Consider the following 25448-nt stretch of genomic DNA (forward strand, 5'->3'; position numbering starts at 1 on the left):
TCTTTTTAACAAATAAACGTGGCCGTGCAAAATTATTCAGCCCCCTTAAGTTAATACTTTGTAGCGCCACCTTTTGCTGCGATTACAGCTGTAAGTCGCTTGGGGTATGTCTCTATCAGTTTTGCACATCGAGAGACTGAAATTTTTGCCCATTCCTCCTTGCAAAACAGCTCGAGCTCAGTGAGGTTGGATGGAGAGCGTTTGTGAACAGCAGTTTTCAGTTCTTTCCACAGATTCTCGATTGGATTCAGGTCTGGACTTTGACTTGGTCATTCTAACACCTGGATATGTTTATTTGTGAACCATTCCATTGTAGATTTTGCTTTATGTTTTGGATCATTGTCTTGTTGGAAGACAAATCTCCGTCCCAGTCTCAGGTCTTTTGCAGACTCCATCAGGTTTTCTTCCAGAATGGTCCTGTATTTGGCTCCATCCATCTTCCCATCAATTTTAACCATCTTCCCTGCCCCTGCTGAAGAAAAGCAGGCCCAAACCATGATGCTGCCACCACCATGTTTGACAGTGGGGATGGGGTGTTCAGGGTGATGAGCTGTGTTGCTTTTACGCCAAACATAACGTTTTGCATTGTTGCCAAAAAGTTCGATTTTGGTTTCATCTGACCAGAGCACCTTCTTCCACATGTTTGGTGTGTCTCCCAGGTGGCTAGTGGCAAACTTTAAACGACACTTTTTATGGATATCTTTAAGAAATGGCTTTCTTCTTGCCACTCTTCCATAAAGGCCAGATTTGTGCAGTATACGACTGATTGTTGTCCTATGGACAGAGTCTCCCACCTCAGCTGTAGATCTCTGCAGTTCATCCAGAGTGATCATGGGCCTCTTGGCTGCATCTCTGATCAGTCTTCTACTTGTATGAGCTGAAAGTTTAGAGGGACGGCCGGGTCTTCGTAGATTTGCAGTGGTCTGCTACTCCTTCCATTTCAATATTATCGCTTGCACAGTGCTCCTTGGGATGTTTAAAGCTTGGGAAATCTTTTTGGATCCAAACCCGGCTTTAAACTTCTCCACAACAGTATCTCGGACCTGCCTGGTGTGTTCCTTGTTCTTCATGATGCTCTCTGCGCTTTAAACGGACCTCTGAGACTATCACAGAGCAGGTGCATTTATACGGAGACTTGATTACACACAGGTGGATTCTATTTATCATCATTAGTCATTTAGGTCAACATTGGATCATTCAGAGATCCTCACTGAACTTCTGGAGAGAGTTTGCTGCACTGAAAGTAAAGGGGCTGAATAATTTTGCACGGCCAATTTTTCTGTTTTTTATTTGTTAAAAAAGTTTGAAATATCCAATAAATTTCGTTCCACTTCATAATTGTGTCCCACTTGTTGTTGATTCTCACAAAAAATTACAGTTTTATATCTTTATGTTTGAAGCCTGAAATGTGGCAAAAGATCGAAAAGTTCAAGGGGGCCGAATACTTTCGCAAGGCACTGTATATCCTCGTCTCCCACCTCATTATATCCCCGTCTCCCACATCCTTACATCCTCGTCTCCCACATCCTTACATCCTCGTCTCCCAGATCCTTACATCCTCGTCTCCCACATCCTTACATCCTCGTCTCCCACATCCTTACATCCTCATCTCCCATCTCATTATATCCTCGTCTCCCATCTCATTATATCCTCGTCTCCCATCTCTGAGAGTGTTTAAGTCTCTGTAGCTTCACATCCCGCCTTAACCACTAACCCCGCCATTGACTCTGAATGGGAAGATATCCCAAAGGGGCCTCTAATCTGCTGTAAATGGGCCAGGTAGTGGTGTGTGTGTGTGTGTGAGAGTCAGACACCACAGAGTAGACTAGGCATAAAACTGTGAGCTCATCCTCCCCCAACAGCCATTGCCATGGCAGCACAGCTCCAGGTAACACACTTGATACACCTGTCTCCTGTCCTCTGCGTGTTTCCGACTGTCCACCCAACTGACTCAAGCCACGGCCATTTCAGAGGCAGGTGGATATTCAAGTATGTCTGTGATACTGTGAGAGAATTCTTCAAAATAGTTGTAGAGAATACTGATACTGTTACAGGAAATGAATCTGAATAGTTATAGAGAATAGTGATAATCTTACAGGAAATGAATCCAATTATTTTGTTATCTTTCTACAATGTTTACCTTCATATATTCTTTTTTTCATTCGACCACAGAACAAACACTGGGCTCTTTTACACTGAGTGAACCTGCCTCTCTCTCGAAATGTCATCTGTGTAACCTGATCTGTAGTAGATTCAAATAAGAGGATTGTTTAAAGAGAGAGGCCTTATTCCCTAGAGTCATTCATACCCTCATCGCCAAAGAGTAGACAGGGGACTGAGAGTGGGTGACACACACACTCAAAATCATATTTACAGTCCTGACTGAACAACCCAAAGACAATTTCGATGTTTACTTCCCTTCAATAAATAATACCCCTCCTACCATGCAATGTACACAATCCATACCATCTGGGATATAGACGTCTGATTTGAGCTTTACTCTGCTGAAGTAGTGCAACTATAAAATCGGACACACAGTCACACGATCTGCCCTGAAGTGAAACAAATAGGCTAACAGTGGGAAAACCAACACCGAACATGTCTAACAACACAGTGAAGCTGCTGTAAAAGTGCTTAACCTGTTATGGCTAGGGGGCAGTATTTTCACGGCTGGATAAAAAACATACCCGATTTAATCTGGTTACCACTCCTACCCAGTAACTAGAATATGCATATACTTATTACATATGGATATAAAACACTCCAAAGTTTCTAAAACTGTTTGAATGGTGTCTGTGAGTATAACAGAACTCATTTGGCAGGCAAAAACCTGACAAGGTTTCAGGCAGGAAGTGGCCTGTCTGACAAGGTGTCGTTCTTCTTGTCTCTGTTTATTGAAGAGTGAGGATCTTAGCTGTCCCGTGACACTTCCTACGGCTGCCATAGGGTCTCAGAAGGCGGTAAAAAGCTGAATCGTGGCTTTCCAGGCTCTGGCTGAAACAAAGTAGCGCGTTTGGGTAGTGGCTGGTTACAGTACTGTGAGACTCAGGCTCGTGCCCGCATCGACCGAAAGCTTTGTTTACTTTCCTCAGTTTAGCTAAAAGGAGATTCCTGGTCGGAATATTATCGCTTTTTACGAGAAAAATGGCATAAAAATGGATTTTAAACAGCGGTTGACATGCTTCGAAAGTACGGTAATGGAATATTTAGATTTTTTTTGTCACGAATTGCGCCATGCGCACGACCCTGATTTACCATTTCAGATAGTGTCTGGGACGCACGAACAAAACGCCGCTATTCGGATATAACGATGGATTATTTTGGACCAAACCAACATTTGTTATTGAAGTAGCAGTCCTGGGAGTGCATTCTGACGAAGACAACAAAAGGTAATGAAACTTTTATAATAGTAAAGCTGATATTGGTGAGTGCTAAACTTGCCGGGTGTCTAAATAGCTAGCCCATGATGCCTGGGCTATGTACTTAGAATGTTGCAAAATGTGCTTTCACCAAAAATCTATTTTAAAATCGGACATATCGAGTGCATAGAGGAGGTCTGTATCTATAATTCTTAAAATAATTGTTATGCTTTTTGTGAACGTTTATCGTGAGTAATTTAGTAAAATGTTAGCGAATTCCCCGGAAGTTTGCGGGGGGTATGCTAGTTCTGAACGTCACATGCTAATGTAAAAAGCTGGTTTTTGATATAAATATGAACTTGATTGAACAAAACATGCATGTATTGTATAACATAATGTCCTAGGGTTGTCATCTGATGAAGATCATCAAAGGTTAGTGTTGCATTTAGCTGTCTTCTAGGTTTTTGTGACATTATATGCTAGCTTGAAAAATGGGTGTCTGATTATTTCTGGCTTGGTACTCTGCTGACATAATCTAATGTTTTGCTTTCGTTGTAAAGCCTTTTTGAAATCTGACAGTGTGGTTAGATTAACGAGAGTCTTGTCTTTAAAATGCTGTGAAATAGTCATATGTTTGAAAAATGGAAGTTTTTGTATTTTAGAGGAGTTTGTATTTCGTGCCACGCCCATCATTGGATAATGGAGCAGGTGTTCCGCTAGCGGAACGTCTAGATGTAAGAGGTTAAATGGATAGTTTGGGATTTATCTACTTTCCCAGAGTCAGATGAACTTGTGGATACCATTATGAAGAAAGTTAGAAGTAGTTTCGCGGGCCAATACTAACTAGCGTTAGAGCAATGACTAGAAGTCTATGGGAACAGCTTAGCGCAAATGCGAAGTCTACAGTCTTCTAGTCATTGCGCTAAAGCTAGTTAGCAACTTCCTTCAAACTGCCCGCAGAAACATGAAAATGGCATCCACAAGTTCATCTGACTCTGGGGAAGTGGATAAAGGGCTTCACTGCCAAAATCCTGAACTATCCCAATAAAAAAAAAGACTTCCCTTATCTAATTATACCCATTGGATAAGATCCTGAGGCCCCATCACTAGCATGGAAGAACGAGGAGTCAGCGAAAGAAAGGAGACGGGGAGAGCAGCTGGTACATGACCACGTTCCATCAGAGGCTCCATTTCCTGTGAGTGGACACACACACACACACACACACACACACACACACACACACACACACACACACAGGGCCAGGCAAGGCCCCCGGGGCAGAGGCAAAATCTGGCCACGGTGTATGGCATAAGAGAAAGAGGAAAGGAGAGAGGAAAGAGGAGAGGAAAGTGGAGAGGTGATGTCATGGCAGGGTGTGAACTGTGGATGAGGTTGGGACTGGGAGGGAGGGGCTGCAACAGAGGGGCGAGGTCATGAGAACGGCAGGATGTTCTCACAGGGGATGGCAGGGAGCGACATAGGACAAAATACGCAGGGGCACGTGTATGGACATTGGAGACACATGCACACACAGACACACAAAACAAGGGGTTCCCTATGCAAACCAGCTGGCCCAAATAGGCAAACACATCTACCCAAACGCACACTCACACGTGAAAGCATGTCAACACAAAAGTGAGTATTCCACCTCGACCTGTGGGCCATTGACAAACTCCCACACAAAACAAACAGACATGATGCCACACCATGGGGCCTTGCTTTAACCTATTAGTGAGGGTGTGGCCAACCAGGATAGAATGGGGAAACACAGTGCATTGGTGAATGTGATCTGGGGCTGCAGTCAGGACAATGGGGGCCGTTGTGCTACTATGGAACCTCATCATCAGCATAATGCCCTTTACAGCCCCCCCACCACCATCACACTCACACTGTGCTACTGGGAGTGGGACACAGAGAGCCAGCATGGACACCGCATGGAGACACTGTCTGACAGTGGCCAGTAAGAAAACAGTGCATGGACTGTGTCGACCAGCAAGAGCCAAGATCAAAGATAGCCAATAGGGACATAAAATGGGGGCAGTCAGTAACAGCCAGTAAGGACACAGTCCTGTGCGTGGGACTGTCTCAGTTAACAAGAAAAGTTCTGCTGATAAGAGTCAACAAGGAAATACCATTCTCCTATAAATCTTGAGAGCATAAGGCCTATTCCTCTTAAATACAAAAGAAAAATAATCAAAGAAGTAGCTTAAGCAACTCAATTGTGAACAGCATGGCTCTCATTGTCTCTGGTTGCGTGGTGTTCATTTATTTAACTAGGCAAGTCAGTAAAGAACAAATTCTTATGTTACAATGACAGCCTAATGCATTAGCTAGTGTGAGTCTGCCTACATGGCCACAGGGCCTTGGCATGCTGAAAAAGCCTGAGATATGTGCATAGCAGTCTCATTACGTCATGCAGCTGTTTAGGTGAACGATCCGTATGCATTACCCTGAGTGTCTGTCTTTAGTGTGTGAACATGCAAAACTGAAAAAAATGATAGATGAATGTATGTTCAGGGATATTTAATCCAACGTTCTCCTTTCTAAAACTTCTGCTATCAAACTAACATCCCACTAGTTACAATACATTTACATTCCTGTGCCCCCCCCCCCCCCCCCTATTATTGTTGCCATATTTTACAGTGCAGTTAGAAACATCCCTGTGCCCCGCTCCATTCTGGTTCCCCCTGACCTTTAAGAAGTGTGACGCTGTTTTGGTTCAGATTCTTATTGGGCTTATTTTGTATCAGTCTTCCTGTGTGTGTGGGGAACAAAAGGCGTGCTGTGAAGAAGCTAAACCTCCCCACCACTGAAGACATTGGAGTCTGATTATGACAGTCTATCAACTGCCAGGCCAGCAGAGGCCTTCAGTTTGAGTCACCAGACCAGTGTACGTGTTGGCTGAGGGGAAAATGGCTCCCTGTCTGTGCCTCCAAACCAGAGTTCCCACTTCGTCACCGTGGCTTGAGTCAGTCCCCCAAGCTTGCCCTCTCTCAGCTGTGCCCGTCTCCATTGTGTGTGAACCTGCCGAGGCTATGGAGAGGGCAAAACCGACCCCGAGAGAGAGAGGTGACTACCTCCTGCCTGGTACTGCCTTCTAGTATTATCTTGTACTGTAGCTATACAAATAATTGGCTACTGTGCCAAGTACGGAATCGTAAGCCAGTTAGGCCTATTTGGGGGAAGAAGTTTTAAGTTCCAACAAATGAGAGAAATTGGAATGGGTTTGAAAACGTGAATGAAGAAATCAGCCCTTGATAAGAGAGTCTGATAAAAGATGAATGTTAATTCGAACAGCAAACCCATGTGGCAAGCAGTGTGACTCGATGACATCATCAAGACTAGTTAGTAAAGAAGGGTGAAGTAACTTACTAACCCAGTACAGAGCTTTATCAACAGTCAGATGAGAAAGCAGCACTTAAACAGGAAGCATTATTCAACACACTTTTTGCTTTACTACAGAGTTGGGTTCATGACTTGCTGACACGCACAAGGTAAATGCTGAGGTAAAAAGACTTACTTGTCACTAAACTAGAGCAGAGGCAAGAGGAACTTATGTAGCCTACAGGACCCACTGTTAGGATATTTTCAGTGACTTTGTGAGTGATGGTGACACCTGTGCTGAGTTGTTCATAACACCCACTGTAAAGAACATCAGTCTTGATGTTCAAATACATAGGCCATTGCACCAACTCTGTCAAATACTGTATCAGGATACAGTCAAGTAAAGTAGTCTAAATGACAAAATTACCTCAGCTCAATGTCAGTCACTTAAGTGGTGTGAATTTCCTTTTTGTATTTCACATTCTCCTTAATATTCTTCAAAGTCCTTGTTATAGTCGAAGCACATTACTCAAACTGTCAGAAATGAGTTAGCAATAATGACTGTTGCCACAAACATGTTTTTCCCCCCCTCTTGAAAAGGGTCCATTCCAAAAAGGTTGGGAACATTGTGACTGCTATTGGTTCTTCTCAGACTCAAGATGGTTCTGAGAACTGGTGAGGTCCACTGGGACGTGTGTGTATTTATGTGTTTGTGTGTGTCAAACACCCGCCCAGTATTGTGCTCGCCCGGCCAGGAGCTCTTCGCATATGCATTTGGCTGCAATGAGGAACCAATGAGGATACATGCCAAGGTTACAATGCAGGACAACACAAGTGTCTTGACAAAATACAGCGCATAAAGAGCGTACTGCATCGTCGTAAATCCAGATAAATGATTATTTAGCAATAGAAAACAGAACAGTTTCCATTGATGTCGAATGGTAGATACCCCAGCTGTTGACAACGTACATTATAGCACCGTTGTTATTACACTGTAACAGCAATGTAACAACTTACTTGTATCGAGTCATTCGCCATCGTTGTTCTTTGTGTGGTCGTGTTCCAGTGATGGTGCCGTTCTAGACCAGACCAACTGGACATATGCGATTGTCTGGAGAGTACTCACAATGGTCTTCTCCACGAATTTAGGCAGCTAGAGTATCAAGTCATCCAAATGTCGCTCAAATATGTGCTCTGTACGAAAACCTCACCACTATATTCTCTGAGATAAAATAACTTTTAAAAACAATTCTCAACCAACGGTCAAAAATAATCCCATTGTTGTGTCGCCTCAACGCTTCACTGCCCAAATAAACTGGTGATCCCAAAATGTTTGTCTAGTTGTTCGACTAATGGTTCGTTCAACAAATACAAAATGTTCCCGGGTGAGTGTCTTTAAAATATCAGTACGATAAAAGCTTAAAACAAAACTGTTTGATTCAGTTCATTGTTCTTTTCTTTGGAGGCTAGCTATCAACAGCTAGAGCACAAGGGGAACAGACGGCACGACTCCCTCCCTGTCCGCGTAACAGACTCCGAAGAGGGATAGAGATCCATTGCTAACATAAAACGCTACAGAGGCAGAAAAAACTGTCGAGCCCCGTCTTCGTAGTAACATCCGTGAAACACGAACACGCGTCAGTCTCCCAAGTATCACATGCAACAAAAGCCTTCTTTCAAACGAGACTACCTTATGCTTCCCTCGAGCAAAGTACCGAATGACCGAAGGGTGTCACCGGTAAAAGCGTTGTTGTTTGCTCTTCGTTCGGGTTTGGAGGGCAGAGGAATTTCGCCTTGTACGTCCGCGCTTGCCGATGATTGCTTGAGCGAGAGGCTACACTTTTTTCTGATGGAGCTGCGCGCGGATGCGTTGGCACAACGTGTACGGTAGGTAGCATGAGCGCGCCCAAGGTATCATGTGACCATGTCCAGACCATGGATTTGTCATTTCCAACTTCTCCTAATGAACACTGTTGCTTATCTTTCCCCTATCCCAGATTTGCAATTTAGCCAGACACAAAACAACTGTTATTGGTATTACTCTGCTTACAAGTAATAATGTGCCCATGTAATCACAACCAGAAGATAAATGGAGTACAGTTACAGTAGAATCAAAAGTATATGACTGTAAAGCATTTAATATCACAAATCTACAAGTTAAACTCATTATCTAATATTAAAAACAAACCCAAATATATAGTGGATACATACTAGCCTACATTAAGCAAATGCCATAATGGGACACCAACAAGCCATTAGATCAATACATAACAATAATACCAAAGACGAACTGAGGTACAGTGTTCTGCAGAAGTGTTTGTGTGTGAGAGAGAGTGAGAGTGAGAGTGAGAGTGAGAGAGAGAGAGAGAGAGAGAGAGAGAGAGAGAGAGAGAGAGAGAGAGAGAGAGAGAGAGAGAGAGAGAGAGAGAGAGAGAGAGAGAGAGAGATGCACTCTATTGGGCAGCAGGTAGCCTAGCGGTTAAGAGTGTTGGGCCAGTAACTGAAAGGTTGCTGGTTCGACTTCCATAGCCGGCAAGGTGGATAAATATGCCGTTCTGCCCTTGAGCAAGGCATTTAACCCCCAACAACAACTGCTTCAGAGGGGTTGGGTTAAATGCGGAAGACACATTTCGGTTGAATGCATTCAGCTGTGCAACTGACTAGTTATCCTCTTTCCCTATTGGCCTCCTTATCCCTACATAAGCAGAAACTCAAACTATAGCTGAATAAAACTAAAACAAATCGCAGGGCATGCAAATGGAAGATTTGCTTACCATAGAATTTGATACTGCCAGAGGGAGACTGAGACGGAAGAGCAAAGGAACACCTGGTCATAGGTGATGATAGGTGAAAAAACATCACACAAAGGCTATGAAAATGCACGCCAGAAACAGCCTGCTTAAATCTGATAGCAGTAATGAGCAGGCTAAATAAACATAGCCTACATACACATCATCAAGTTTTTCATCCTATTTCCTTGTGGGCAGGTGTTTATTTTATCTTGGTCGGTTTCCAGGCTATTGCTTGCTGGAGTATATTATGGGGAATACATCTGCAATATACTGCTAATAATGTTAATCTAAAATGAAAAATACTTCTGGAAATGTACAAAGTAGTATAGATCATATTCTTGCCTTTGACCGTTTATCAAATCAGATTTTTTTCCTGGTCAGGTCCTGCATGACAGTCTTAGGCTGTGTTTGCACAGGCAGTCCAATTCTGATCTTTTGCCCAAGTCTTGGCAAAAGAGCTGATCTTTGCTCAAAATACCAATTAGTGGAAAAGATCAGAATTGGACTGCCTGTGTAAATGCAGCCATAGACCTTGTTTTGACCTCCATAACCTCTGCAACCCAGAGCAAAATCTTTCATGAGTGCCGGGCCAGCTACTCGATTAGGTTCCGGTAGGGAGATGTTAAAATATTGGACTAGTGCGAGCGAGTGGTGGAAGCAGGATGGACTTTGGTAGCCATCATAAAAGACTGTGACCTCCACAACCCTGAAGTTATTACATTTGAATGATCTAAACTGTCAAAGGCAAGAACATGATCTATTCTACTTTGTAAATTTCCAGAAGTATTTTTCATATTCGATTAACATTATTAGCAGTATATTGCAGATGTATTCCCTGAGAAAGACCAAATTAGAAAATACTCAAATGTAACTCTTATTGTGTCAATGCCAATAGTTAAGAGTGTTAAAGCCTAGATTGACTATAATGACTCGCACAGTGAACTCATAATGACTCGCACAGTGAACTCATAATGACTGGCACAGTGAACTCATAATATTGATGCAGTACACACATCAATTTGCACTTAAGAATTTGGAGTCTACAGTAGGCCTATTAAAAACTAAAAAAGAGGTTCAAAATAGATGCAAGTACATGTTAATTTAATTAAATAGGTCCGGGCCGGGCTATGGGGGGAATCATCATGGCTTGAACTTTTTACCGCTTCTCTTTTTGCAGGGGAAGCAAAATAATTTTGCCAGGGCAGCTGTAATCCGCAGGAGGAGAGACTGTTTTTTTCCCGGCTCATCAGCCACGGTATCTGAACAGGTGACAAAGAACAGGGGATGACATCAATTGTTAGATTACTTGTTAGATATTACTGCATGGTCGGAACTAGAAGCTCAAGCATTTCGCTACACTCGCATTAACATCTGCTAACCATGTGTATGTGACAAATAACATTTGATTTGATTTGATTTACTAGGGCCAATCGTAATATAAACTTGTGCAACAGAAAAAAAAGCACAATTTTTTTAGTTCATGGAAGTTCCTCCCTGTTACTGCCGTTTAATGAATAAGACCCTGATAACTTCATCATAGTCTCTTCACCTAACATTACAATGTGGTAACATAATATAATTTTGTTGAAGACATATAGACATGTGGACTGACAGAAAGGAGGACTTACCATCAGTGCCAAGTGATGCCACCTTGTTCTTCTTCAGGGTCTTCTTGCAACCACGCATCCCCTCTCCTGACTTCCTCACTCTTTCCTTCACTGCCTCGTCCTTCCCTGTCTTCTTAGTAGAGAGAGAAACAGATATGAGTTGGTGCCTCACAATCAAAAAGCCCCAATAACTTAACAACCTACTGGTTAATGGTAGTCTGCTTACCTGTGTGGAGGTGCTGTCCACAAGGTCTGTGGAGAGGGAGCTGCTGCTGGCCTTCTCCAAGCTAGCAGAGTCACATTTCTTGTTGTCGTCAATCGCAACCACATCCTCTTGGTCCTCTTCCAGGCTTTCCCCCTGGACCAAGAGTTCCTCTGTGAGGGTGATGTCACTCTTTGAGGAGCTTGAGGAGGAGTGTGATCTCCCACTACCACGGCTCCTACTCGCTCCAAAATGGCCGTCAGAACTCCAGTCCTGGGCGTGGTCGTTTATGACATGCGCGATGGTGTCTGCCATGCAATAGATGGCTCCCTCGCCACCATAGCGTACGGCGCGCAGTTGAGCCCGGTTGGAGTCCGAGCGCAGGGACAACCTTTTAGCCGCAGCCTTCACGATGGCCTTCATTGCATCTTCCCCCCTGAATTGGATGCTCTCCTCCAGGCTGAAGAGGACAGAGATGTCAACATACTTAAGGGCATGCTGGACCTCCAAAAAGAGATTCTTCATCAGCCTGAAGGGGTCGTTGGCCCTCCTGGCCTGGGGGGACTCTGAGGCCTCCAGTCGGCGCATGATGCCCTGGAGGATGAGCTTCAGGGTCTGGGGGCTCATAACGGTGTCCCTGGGAGTGCTGAGAAGGGGGATGTCCTCTTCGATGAGGATCTCACCCGGCAGGAGAGAGGGAATCTTCTCCAGGAGGTCCTGCCTGGCCTCGGTGGGGGTCAGGGAGCCGATACTCACCTCAGAGACATCAGCTCCCCCAACCTCTTCTTCCAAGCTCTGTGCAGAAGCTGCCCATGCTGCCTGAGTGGTCATTAGGTAGCCCTCAATCATGGAGGTGCTGGGGACTACCTCGTCTTCATCCAGACAGGGGTTGACCTCCAGGGTCTTTGCAGGAGCTGCCTGTGCTGCCTTGGTTGAGGTGGAGGGCTCCGAGTGTAAGATAGTCATGACACTCGCGACCACCTCATCTTCTTCCTCTGATGAAGAAGGATACAGAGCGTCAGAGAAACTGTCCCTGGCACCAGAATCCAATCCTAATAAAACACGCTCAAATTTTGAACTGGTTCAAAGCCACATCCATGTATAGCACTGTGCGGTATCTAGTACATTTACTATAATGGTAATACACTGGTTAATACACAGGTTATTATATGGTTATTACAAGGTTAATACTGGTCATAATGGTAAACAGGTTATAAATGGACCTTTCTGGATGATGACACTGGCCCTGTAATCGTCGTTGCAGGTCCTGTTCAGCATCTGTTCCATCCAGGCAGTCAGGACCTGGCAGACGGCCTCTAGTCAAATCAACATTTATTTAAAGTGTTGCTTCACACACACAACATGTCACAAAACACTTTACAGAAAAGTAAAAAAACAGGAGAGAGAAGAGAAAAAAGGAGACGGTAAACAGCCCAGTCATAGCTGCGGGAAGTAGGGGTGTTGAGGGTGCTGCACCCCCGATAAATGAATATATATATATATATATATATATATATATACAGTACCAGTCAAAAGTTTGGACACACCTACTCATTCAAGGGTTTTTCTTTTCTACATTGTAGAATAATAGTGAAGACATCAAAACTATGAAATAACACATATTGAATCATACAGTAACCTAAAAAGTGTTAAACAAATCAAAATATGTTTTATATTTTAGGTTGTTCAAAGTAGCCACCCTTTGCCTTGATGACAGCTTTGCACACTCTTGGCATTCTCTCAACCAGCTTCATGAGGTAGTCACCTGGAATGCTTTTACAACAGTCTTGAAGGAGTTCCCACATATGCTGAGCACTTGTTAGTTGCTTTTCCTTCACTCTGCTGTCCAACTCATCCCAAACCATCTCAATTTGGTTGAGGTCGGGTGATTGTGGAGGCCAGGTCATCTGATGCTGCGCTCCATCACTCTACTTCTTGGTTAAATAGCCCTTACACAGCCTGGAGGTGTGTTTTGGGTCATTGTCCTGTTGAAAAAACAAATGATAGTCCCACTAAGCGCAAACCAGATGAGATGGCGTATCGTTGCAGAATGCTGTGGTAGCCATGCTGGTTAAGAGTGCCTTGAATTTTAAATAAATCACTAACAGTGTCACCAGCAAAGCACCCCCACACCATCACACCTCCTCCTCCATGCTTCACGGTGGGAAACACACATGCAAAGATCATTTGTTCACCTACTCTGCGTCTCACAAAGACATGGCGGTTGGAACCAAAAATCTCAAATTTGGACTCATCAGACCAAAGGACAGTTTCTTGGACCTAGCAAGTCTCTTCTTATTATTGGGGTCCTTTAGTAGTGGTTTCTTTGCAGCAATTCGACCATGAAGGCCTGATTCACACAGTCTCCTCTGAACAGTTGAGGTTGAGATGTGTCTGTTACTTGAACTCTGTGAAGCATTTATTTGGGCTGCAATCTGATGTGCAGTTAACTCTAATGAACTTATCCTCTGCAGCAGATGTAACTTTGGGTCTTCCTTTCCTGTGGCGGTCCTCATAATAGCCAGTTTCATCATAGCGCTTGATGGTTTTTGTGACTGCATTTGAAGAAACTTTCAACGTTCCTGAAATTTTTCGGATTGACTGACCGTCATCACTTAAAGTAGTGATGGACTGTCGTTTCTCTTTGCTTGCCATAATATGGACTTGGTCTTTTACCAAATAGGGATATCTTCTGTGTACCACCACTACCTTGTCACAACACAACTGATTGGCTCAAGGAAAGAAATTCAAAAAATGAACTTTTAACAAGGCACACCTGTTAATTGAAATGCATTCTAGGTGACTACCTCATGAAGCTGGGTGAGAGAATGCCTGGTACTGTATATTTATATATGATTATTATTTTTCTCACAAAATTTGTGAACTAGGCCTTTATTACTCCTGTATGAACAGAGAAAAATACTCGTCAGCAGAGCGGAGAAAAATACTTCTTCCCCCTATCGACAACGCCCTCACCCCAAAACATCTTGGTCACAGTGTAAATGGCAATAACAATAACAATAATAACAATGGGGTAAAAGGAGACAAGACTACATAATAACTAACCTAGTGCCCTCTTGTTGTGATTGGAGAGTGAGGTGGAGGCCTGGGGGGTCAGGATCAGGGAGCTGCCCCCCTCCGACATAGCTGCCAACCTCACACGAGGCTCTGCCCCCTCCTCCTCCCCAAGCCCATGAGACCAGGTGGAGTCGCTGTCCCACAAACCCTCCTTGCTGGATGTGGGAGTGCTGGGAGGCTGGTTCTGCTCCATGTCCCAAGTGCTGGTCGGCCAAATCTCCCCTGGCCTCTCCCCGAGCAGGGCAAAGACAGGGAGGGACCCCTCGCTGAGGGCTTTATGGACATCCCTTCCCTTGGCCCTCCTCACTGACCCCAGTTCTCCCACACTGACGCTGGAGTGGAGTGTGTCTCTCTGGAGATAAACCCTCTCCATCTCCTTTGCCTGATGACAGAGGTTGAACCGTCTTGATCTCTGTGATGACCCAGAGCGACTCCAGCTGATGTCCTCCCCCTCCTGGAGGGTTTCCAGGGCCATAATGGTGTAGTGGGCCCTTCCCTCTGAGGTCACATCTGGAGAAGACAGGCAGGTGGATGGATATGAGGCAGTGGATGACCCTGACAACCTGTTGGATGAGCTGTCGTCTCCATTTTCCAGTGGCAGAGGTCTGGTGAAGTTTTCTAACTCGCCCATGTCTGCCTCAATGGTGGACAATTGACCTAGGGCTGAGCCAATATGCTCCTCCATCCAGCCCTGCTCTGGAAGGGGGTGCAGGCCACTTCTGTTGGAGCAGGACACATTTGGATGTTCCAGAGATAGCTGACAGAGGTTTAACGCCAACTCTGGCATGTTGGATCTGCTCGATCCCTGTGACGACCCAGGCCGACTCCCATTCCGGCTGTTGTTGCCTCTTCCAGACCTCATGTGGTGGATCCGTCTGGCAGCCTCCTGGGCACTCTCACAGGCATCCCTGAACAGCTCTGAGAAGATGCTGGAGATCCTCTCTTTGGTCAGAGTGATGCGTGGATTGATCGTCTCCAGGTCATTCACAGCAGAGAAGAAGTCCCCCTGGGCATTCCTCAGGATGTTTCTCACAGCCATGTCTGCTATACCCTGAAGCTCCTTGTCTGTCTCAGAATTGGGCGTTGGGGGCTGCCCACCCCAGAGCCTCCCCTTCGGCTCAGAGCTCCGCCGGTGGAACGTCTCCGAGACGATCTTCAGCACCCCTGACCCCCAGCAGGAGGAGTGGGATGACTCTGGTCTGGAGATCCTGAGCAGAGCTATCGCTGGCAGGAGGACCACATAGGACATGTCCTCCAGGTCCTTTATGGTCACATTCTTAGAAAGAAATACGGAAAACAACAACTTCAAGTGACAACATTTCTTTTTAGTTTTTAAGGTACACGTTTTTTGTTGTTGTTGGCATGATTAGAGTCGGTAAAGAAGTAGAAATGGGGGACTTACCTTTTGTTTGAGGAACTTCCTGATGAGCTTTCTCTGACTGGAAAATAAAACACAAACAAGAATCCTTGGTGAGTAGACTGGCTCCTAGATTATATTTTTTCTACTGCACATAACATGGTTCAGAGCAGGACTCACGGGTGAGACTTCAGGAAGTCCTCCAGAGAGAACGCCTCCTCTACATTCTCAGGTGTCATCTCACGGGGTGGGTCCGCCAGAGAAGTGGCATCGGAGGTGACATCACTCTCTGGGGTTTCTGGGGTCAGGGGGTCATCAACAGATGGAGAGGAGTTCATTCTCACCCCATCCTCAGGTGTCAGGGGGCCTGGTGGCTCTGAAACAGAAGTCAATCAGAATTACCACCGAACAAGCTTGTAACCACAGCAACAATTCTATTGAATAACCACTGTGTCACCAAAACCCACCTGTTGTCTCCACCTTCGTCACTTTAGTGCCCTTCTTGATAGCTGGTAGGACACCTACAGAAAGAGGAGAGTCGAGTCATTAGTTGATCCTTCTACTGTATGTCCTTATATAATTATATCAATAAATCCAGGTATTTTGGAAGTGGTGATCAATACTCACTGTAACTGGTTGTCGGAGATAGAAGAGGTGGAGGCAGTGCCAACACACCAATGACTTGGCGGCTTGTTTTTTTTGCCTCTGCATTGTCCTCCCTAGCCTTTCTGGGATCAATGGCCTCTCTGGCGTTCTTTTCAGCCTTGGCCTGATGGCTCAGCCTGGGGCCTTGCGGGGGCTTCGGCACAAAGTTCTGAGAGAAACATCAACAGCAGCAAAATCATATCACCATAGAAACCACCTATTTCACCATAGGCATGGTGGTACTAAGTGACATGTCACATAAGGGTTAACCTTAGAATTTGAATCAGAATTTGAATCAGAATTCCAATGCTATTGGTTCTAACTAGTAAGTGACCCATGCATCATTATCTCGTTTTAAACAAATTTCTGCTTGAGAACATGACATATCAGTAGATTACAACCAACTGGTCTCTCAGTTACAACCATGTAAAGATTTCAAAACAAAGTGTCCTTATACAACCAGGGGTGCGTTCAGCAAGACGGAACGTTGAGCAACATTCAGTGACCAAAAATGGACAAGCATGTCTTAGCCCTATACATCATTAGCATATGAATGACAGCATTATCCACTTGACCAACAAACCAATCAAAATAGATGTCCAATTAAGGCAAAGAATTTCTGAGTGAATGTGGTCTCCCAAGTGGCACAGTGGTCTAGCTGTGCCACTAGAGATTCTGGGTTCAAGTCCAGGCTCTGTCGCAGCCGGCCGCGACCGGGAGACCCATGGGGCGGCGCACACTTGGCCCAGCGCCGTCCGGGTTAGGGGAGGGTTTGGCCGCCAGGGATGAACTTGTCAGGAACAGTGCACGCTGACACGGTAGCCAGGTGTACGGTGTTTCCTCTGATACATTGGTGCGGCAGGCTTCCAGGTTAAGTGGGCATTGTGTCAAGAAGCAGAGCGGCTTGGTTGGTTTGGGTTGTGTTTCGGAGGACGCACGGATCTTGACCTTCGCCTCTCCTGAGTCCGTATGGGAGTTACAGGGATGAGACAAGACTAACTACCAATTGGGGAAGAAAATTTAAAAAATATAAACAAAACAATTGAAGTGGGTGTTGCTTAGAGCCAACCAGTCTGCTCTGAGAGGTTGCCTGGAGTGTATTCAGCGTGCCTAACATTGCAAAACATTTTGAACGTTTTCCAATTGAACAGATACATATTTCACTCTGAACTGTTCAAAACGTTTCGCAACAAAACTCAAAGCAATTTCTAACCTTTAGGGGGCTCTTCTTGGTGCAGTCCACCAGTGCTGGCAGCCTTGGTCCATCATGGTCGTCTGTCTGGGGCACCTGTTCTCCAACACTAGTTTGGAAGGTCCCAGCCTGGGGTATAGGTACAAAATGAACTAAATTACACTTGAGACCTCCATTTTGAGTCCTCCTTTCCAACCATAAAGCATATCAGTCTGTTTTTGCATAGGCCAGTGGTTTTCATCCCTCTCCTTGGGGAACCCCAGACGTTTCACAATTTTGTTGTAGCCCTAAACAAGCAAACCTCATTAAAACCTATTCAAGGGCTTGATGATTAGTTGACACGTTGAATCAGGTGTGCTAGCTGTGGAATACAGTGGAATGTCTGGGGGTCCTCTAGGAGAGGTTTTAAAAACTCTGCCATATGGTTGTACTACAACAAAAAAATTCCCCATTACGGAGACACACAGATAAACATGTTTTTCTTCATATATGAGACTTACCTTTAGACGAGCTCTCCTCAACCGTTTATGACTTTTACCCATTTTATTTTAAGACATCCTTCAGATTGGACCTGTACAATGATAGAAAAATAATAAACAAATACATTTTTTATAAAAGGTTTGAACATTTTAAATACAATACTTACAGTTACACAGAATTAGCTTGTCCAGGCAAAGTAATGTCTTTGAACATGAGGATAACTGTCCTATGCAAACTCTCAACTCAACTGAGCCAATCAATTTAATAATTTGTTGACTGCGTTTGCGTCACAGGCTCATATATTATGTCAGGACAACATACACTATTACGTCAACTACAACAGCGCACAGTGACCACGCCGGGAGATTAATACATTTTCTGATCACATACGAAATCTCTAAAAAGTTTCAAATGTAATGTAACCCAAATCACGTTGATTCAGTGGGGTTTTATATATCAATGTTTTCCTCTGGTGGCAAGAACCGTAAGAGCCATCAATCGATGTGGAGCCGGTTGTCATCAGTCTGCACTCCACACACTCACTTCTGAACTTTTGATAGTTAGAATAATATAGTTAGAATAACAGAATTAGTATAATAGAGTTAGAATAACTTTATTCACGTAGCTAGTATGGATACTAATATTGACAAATCAAAGCATTTTTTTTTCATACCAGTGTTGTCAAACAAACGATGGTATTTGGCTTAACAATGACAGTGGTGTAAGATATATGGTAATTTTTGTCATTTTGCAATTATTTATTTATTAGTCTCCATAGGCAGAATGGTTGTCTATCCCCAATTATGTATATGAATAAGCCCACATAATTGTCATGAGATTTTGTGCATGTTTCGGCCAGCAGAGGGCTCCGCTCGAGCTTGTCTAGTGGTAGCTTCACGCGCTCACGGTAGTAGTTATCGCGCTAGGCTAGCCTGCAGACTGACAAATTCAGTTGAGACGGGGCTGAGCGTCAGATGTAGAAGCCAAGGGGAAGAGAGGAGGCTGGAGACGGAGACCGGTTGAAAACCGTACTTGTCAAGTTCTTGGACCGACGGTGCATGGCGCCGCACACGAGTTCTACAACGATTCAGAGGAGTGGGGAAAGTGGCGTAGGTGTAACTTAGTTAGCTAACTATCCTCAATTCATGAAAATACTGGCTAAGTACCCTCAGAAAGTTGTAACAACTTGTGAAGTGTTCAATTAATACGACACACAAGAAAACCGTTAACAATATTGCAGTTGCTAGCTAGCTAACAAGCTAAATCTAGCTAGCTAATGAAGGATTTCGAGGTGTCAACTGAAAGCGAACATGGGTTATTATTAATTGTTTTTTACACTTACTGATAGATTTGAAATATTATTTTGAAATTATCTTAAACGATGTGAAGAGGGGTTTATTCTCTGCCCACTTCATTTTATGGATAAAGAATCGGACATGAAAAATAAACAAATGAATGAAAGTTAAATCAGGGTCCATATCATTTGGATCAAAAAAGAACATAATATCAGTCTCTCAAATTAATATTAATTGTCGTTTCTTTTCAAATAAAATATTCTAACTCACTCCAAAATCTTCTGACATAAGAGCGATCCCAAAATAAATGGTCAAGAGTTTCTGGGTCACAACCACAAAATACACATTTGTTATCAATAACTATTTTGAATCTGTGTATAATAAATGTCTTTCTATGGTAGATTTCATGAATGAGTTTGTATGATACTTCTTTCACCTTATTAGATACACAATATTTGCCAGACAACAGCGATACTTTGTTCCAGTTCACTTGTCCTAGGGCTGTATTCCAGTATATTTTAGCAGAGGGAATAGTAACATCTTGACATAGTTTTCTTATATACATGTTATTACATTTATAGTTTAAAATGTCAATTCCTTCTAGCTGTATTGAGGTTACAAAGAAAGCATGGAACAGGGGGAGACGAAAAATAATCCTGAATCATCACCAGACACAGGTAAGTTACTGTCAAAATGCATAGGTAGCTTAATAATTATGTAGACAAAAAACGTGCTACACTCGCAATAACATCTGCTAACCATGTGTATGTGACCAATACAATTTGATTTGACTCTGCTAATCAAACTCAAGTCAACAAATAATTTCCCGAAATTTCTCACTCTGTGGCGCATGTAGAGGATAGTGCTTTAGCGCCCTCATGTGGCGACCAAATGGACAGCACAGGTGATGCGAATTTGGAGTCCATGTCGTCATGCCAGGATATCAACATGATGGATCAGAAGCTAAGACCCATTGAACAGCAATTCCAGGACCTGCTGATTAAGGCGGATGAGTTTCAAACAAACCTTTTATACAGGTAACGTTAGAGTTAGTTAGGAAAGTTGTTAATGTAGTCTAAGATAATGATAGGTAGAGGTTAGGTGACTCAATGAATAGTGCAGCTTGACTATGCAATTACATCTAGTAGGGTTTCAAGTTATTGTTTATTATTTATCAAAGCGATTTAAGTAATGCATAATGAAGCCCTGTCCTGTGACATAACCGTGTGTGTGTGTTGTCTGCAGGAGTGACATTCTGCACAAGGAAAACTTTGCTTGCGTGGTGCCTACTTTCCTGCGGACCTGTCAGCCCTACTTCACTTACCTGGAGTCGACCGCTCGCAGCTCCCTGCCCCAGCGCACGCCTCTACCCATGTACATCCGTTCACGAGTAAGAGCCTCGAAACTCAACCCTACTCATCTGAATCTGGGTAGGACAAAACTGTCACTCTTTATTGAGTGACAGTGTCCGCTCTCCTCAATTCATGCACCTTGGTTGGAAAGTGAGGTAGTGGCTGTGATCCCTTCCCTTTGCACTCTTTATTGATATTAAATGTATTCTACACTTCAAACCAACATAAATGTCTCTGTGAATCAACTCTGGACAAGAATATAGGCTTATGAGAGGTTTGAGAACTAATAGAGAAGGATCAAGAGAGATGCTGTAGACAGAGTGGTGTGTATTGAGTAAGTGTGTGTATTTGTCTGTCTGTATTTATGTGTTTGTCCATCTGTCCAGTTGTTAGACTTCTCCCAGCAGCTGTGTGCGAGGCTGGAGCAGCTGGTCTTGACCTATGCCTCCTTTGACTTTCTCTCTCTGGAGGAGGCTGAGCCGGCCAGGTACTGTATTTACCAGAAGAGGCTGGTTGGAGGAACTATTGGTGGATGGGCGCATTGTAATGTCTGGAATGGAGTAGACGGAATGGAGTCAAACATGGGGTTTCCATATGTTTAATGTGTTTGATACCGTTTCATTTATACCATTCCAGCCATTACAATGAGCCATTCGTCATAGCTCCTCCCACCAGCCTCCTCTGGTACTTACAACATAACATCTGAAGGCTGTGAGCCACCACAAACACACAGATGCACATACAAACGCATATCGCCGCTGTCGGGTAAAAACCTAATCTCCAAAACAGATACTTTTCAAGAAATTGAAAACTCCCATATTAGACTATTTTTAACAAACATTCAATTTCGAAATTTCTGAAGCTGTTTTGAATACATTTTCTTGGTCCTAGAGTCATGAAACGTTCAGATTACGTTGAGAGTTCGTGCTTTCAACACGATTTTAGTTGCAAGGTTTTCATCAGACAGCGACGATATGTACCAACACCTACTTGAATACCTGTATTTAGATCCACAAATGGAACATTTGGAGTATGACCCAAATATATAGAGGACAGATGCTTGGACTTGTCAACCCTTATTCTCATTCCACAATCCTTCATCCAACCATTTATGTATCTATCATTCTCCCTCTCTCTCCATTCCAGTATCTCCCATTTCTACATTGGCAAGTGTCAGATAGACCGTGTGGGATTGTCCATATACAGGTACTGTCGTCTAGCCCCGTACCTGGCTGGGGTCCACACTGGCCTGTACAAACGCATGCGCTGGAATGTGGAGAGACCCAGCGAGAGCCTACAGCAGGAAACGTATGGCGGGAAGGAGGGACATCCAGAGGAGGACAGGCCAGTAGCAGGAAAAGAGCGAGCCACCGAGTAGTGAGTGAGAGAGAGAGAGTGGGGGGTGGTAGAGAAAGGGTTAAAGTAAGGCATAACATGCCAATAAACAACCATTGTAATATTAGTGCCAAGAGAACTTTGGGACTCATTTGAACTGAGATGTTCGATGACAATGTACATTTTGGAATTCAGGCCTAAGAATAGTCAATCAGATGGCATCTCTCACTGCCTCTGTGTGACTGTGTGTGTGACTGTGTGTGTGTTTCTCGAGCAGCTACTTCCTGTGCTACGAGGAAGTCCCAGAGGAGCCTGCTGAGGGGGGCAATGCAGAGGGTAAAGGGGAGACGGTTGCTATAGGCAATGTGGTCAAGATGTGGTCAATCGGTCAGTGGGTCCAAACGCAGCCTGAACCCATAAAAGATGACATCTACGAATGGTACAAAGTCACACTCAGATCGCTACGCAACACTCTTTCATCTTTGACTTGTTTAAAGAGTACTTAAGAGTAACTTTTGTCTGTATACATCAATGGTGTCGCTCTTGCTGCTGGTGATTCTCTGATCCACCTCTACGCAGACGACACCATTCTGTATACTTCTGGCCCTTCTTTGGACACTGTGTTAACTAACCTCCAAACGAGCTTCAACGCCATACAACTCTCCTTCCGTGGCCTCCAACTGCTCTTAAATGCAAGCAAAACTAAATGCATGCTCTTCAACTGATCGCTGCCCGCACCTGCCCGCCCGTCCAGCATCACTACTCTGGACGGTTCTGATTTAGAATATGTGGACAACTACAAATACCTAGGTGTCTGGTTAGACTGTAAACTCTCCTTCCAGACTCACATTAAGCATCTCCAATCCAAAATGAAATCTAGAATCGGCTTCCTATATCGCAACAAAGCATCCTTCACTCATGCTGCCAAACATACCCTCGTAAAACTGACCATCCTACTGATCCTCGACTTCGGCAATGTCATTTACAAAATAGCCTTCAACACTCTACTCAGCAAATTGGATGCAGTCTATCACAGTGCCATCTGTTTTGTCACTAAAGCCCCATATACTACCCACCACTGCGACCTATATGCTCTCGTTGGTTGGCCCTCGCTTCATACTCGTCGCCAAACCCACTGGCTACAGGTTATCTACAAGTCTCTGCTAGGTAAAGCCCCGCCTTATCTCAGCTCACTGGTCACCATAGCAGCACCCACTCGTAGCACGCACTCCAGCAGGTATTCTCACTGGTCATCCCCAAAGCCAATTCCTCCTTTGGCCGCCTTTCCTTCCAGTTCTCTGCTGCCAATGACTGGAACAAACTGCAAAAATTACTGAAGCCTCATATCTCCCTCACCAGCTTTAAGCACCAGCTGTCAGAGCAGCTCACAGATCACTGCACCTGTACAAAGCCCATCTGTAAATGGCCCATCCAACTACCTCATCACCATATTATTCATTTTATTTATTTTGCCCCTTTGCACCCCAGTACCGCTACTTGCACACTCATCTTCTGCACATCTATCACCCCAGTGTTTAATTTGCTATACTGTAATAATTTTGCCACTATGGCCTATTTATTGCCTCACCCCCCTTATCCTACCTCATTTGCACACACTGTATATAGACTTTCTCTATTGTATTATTGACTGTATGTTTGTTTATTCCATGTGTAACTAACTCTGTGTTTGTTGTTTGTGTCACACTGCTTGCTTTATCTTGGCCAGGTCGCAGTTGTAAATGAGAACTTGTTCTCAACTAGCCTACCTGGTTAAGTAAAGGTGAAATGAATAAACATTTTAAAAAGTACCGTGTGTGTGTGTGCGTGTGCGTGTTCATTCCAGGGTGCTGTGCTGGGTTCCACAGGCTGGGTACCACAGGCTGTTGTGTCTGGGAGCGGAGGAGCCCTCTGCCTGCACTGCTACTGACTGCCTTGTGGGGGTGTTGTTTTCTCAACAGAGCCCAGTGGCAGGCCCCAGTCGTGAAACAACATAGCAGAGACAAGCCACTGTTCTAGTTCTGCCTTTGGCCATAACATGTTCTCGTTGATTAAAGGATTTAACATGACTTATTGTTAGTTTTACATTGTGTTATGTTCGGCTAATGTTTTCAAATCTAAGTAACTATTGGGAAGGACTTTAAGGACTGAGCAGTGTCATAGCTCTGGTTCCTACTAGCCAATGTTTTCCTTATGGTTCCTTACGTATTGTATAAAAACGAATATCATTTATAAAGACAGAGTTTTATTACCAATTCCCTACCAGCTAGTGATACATTTGAACTGTATCTGATGTCTGTTCATATTCAATGTTTTATTGAGCAGTAATGTATGTTACTGTATTGTGTGGTTGTTGGAAATCATTTTGTATGACGTTAAGAATAAAAGTATTGACCTGTCATTCATTTGCATGGGAGCGTTACTTTATGAAATAAAACAATTTATTGAAAATAAATGATTGTGTTTCATTAAACAAAAATATTTGTATATTTTAAAAACATGGGGTCTCAGTACTGTACTTAAATTGTACATGATTTGTTTTTAAACAATGGAGTAAATAGCCAACTGTGACAACTAGGCACAACTCGGCAGAATGAAGACCGTTCTGTTTCAGAATACTTTTCCTTGCCGCAGTTATTTTTTGCTCACTTGAACCATCTAGTGGTGACATCGCAATGTCTTACAGTGGGCTCTAAAATTACTGGCACCCCTGACTGGCAATGCACAAACAATACTTAAAAAAATAATTATAGAGAAACTCAAAATACCAACATGTGAAAAATACTGTACTTTATTAATGTTTTAATGGAACCCACCAAAATAATTTATTGATTTAATTAAAAATCAATGTCTTCCAAATCAAGGTTTCACAATTAATGGCACCCTTAAATATTATTGTAAATAACATCTACCAAAATTAAACCAGAAATTAAATTCCACTTATTTAAGTTTATCTAAGTGTTAAGGAACTATATTGAGCCATTACATCACTTCCTTTTTCACTAGGGTATAAAAATGAGGTAACACGCATGCAATATCCCTTTGTCATCCAACACCATGAAGAAAAGAAAAGAACTGGCAGTTCAAAAGGAACAGATGGTCGTAGACCTTCATAAATCTGGTAATGGCTACAAGAAGATCCACAAACGATTGAATATACCACTGAGCGCTGTCAGAGCAATTATTTAAAAATTCAAAAGATATGGAACAGATGAAAACCTCATGGGTAGAGGACGCAAATGCATTTTGCCCTCCAGGATAGGGAGGAGGATCGTGAGAGAAGCAACAAAATCCCCAAGAATCACTGTGAAAGAATTGCAGGCCTTGGTGGCGTCTTGGGGTCACCAGGTTTAAAAAAGCACCATCAGATGCCACTTCCACAACCACAAGCTCTTTGGAAGGGTTGCCAGAAGAAAGCCCTTAATGACCCCA

At 43.7% G+C, this 25448-nt stretch overlaps 3 protein-coding genes across 3 annotated transcripts in view; 1 reads left to right on the plus strand and 2 right to left on the minus strand.

The window, feature by feature from the left end:
- LOC106564724 (serine/threonine-protein kinase N1) overlaps positions 1–8545 on the minus strand; it is a 66957-nt gene extending 58412 nt beyond the window's left edge. The window contains exon 1 of the mRNA XM_014131014.2: positions 7702–8545. Within this exon, the coding sequence (XP_013986489.2) occupies positions 7702–7785 (84 nt within the window). The 5' untranslated portion in view covers positions 7786–8545. The remainder of the gene's footprint in view (positions 1–7701) is intronic.
- A 2052-nt stretch (positions 8546–10597) lies between these two features.
- LOC123725626 (uncharacterized) lies at positions 10598–12325 on the minus strand. Its single transcript, XM_045692091.1, has 2 exons — positions 11105–12325; positions 10598–10735 (listed from the first exon to the last, which is right to left on the minus strand). Exons 1-2 carry the CDS (start codon positions 12249–12251, stop codon positions 10617–10619), a joined length of 1266 nt encoding a protein of 421 aa, XP_045548047.1. The 5' UTR covers positions 12252–12325; the 3' UTR covers positions 10598–10616.
- Positions 12326–18901: 6576 nt separating this feature from the next.
- LOC106564763 (UPF0575 protein C19orf67 homolog) lies at positions 18902–24462 on the plus strand. The gene is made up of 8 exons (XM_014131105.2): positions 18902–19146; positions 19937–20009; positions 20189–20369; positions 20578–20722; positions 21071–21171; positions 21831–22061; positions 22297–22458; positions 23863–24462. The coding sequence occupies exons 2-8, from the start codon at positions 19961–19963 to the stop codon at positions 24011–24013; spliced, it is 1020 nt and encodes a 339-aa protein (XP_013986580.1). The 5' UTR covers positions 18902–19146; positions 19937–19960; the 3' UTR covers positions 24014–24462.
- The last annotated feature ends 986 nt before the right edge of the window (positions 24463–25448 follow it).

This window comes from Salmo salar, chromosome ssa12 (genome assembly GCF_905237065.1).
Source record: "Salmo salar chromosome ssa12, Ssal_v3.1, whole genome shotgun sequence".
NCBI classification, from domain to species: domain Eukaryota; kingdom Metazoa; phylum Chordata; class Actinopteri; order Salmoniformes; family Salmonidae; genus Salmo; species Salmo salar.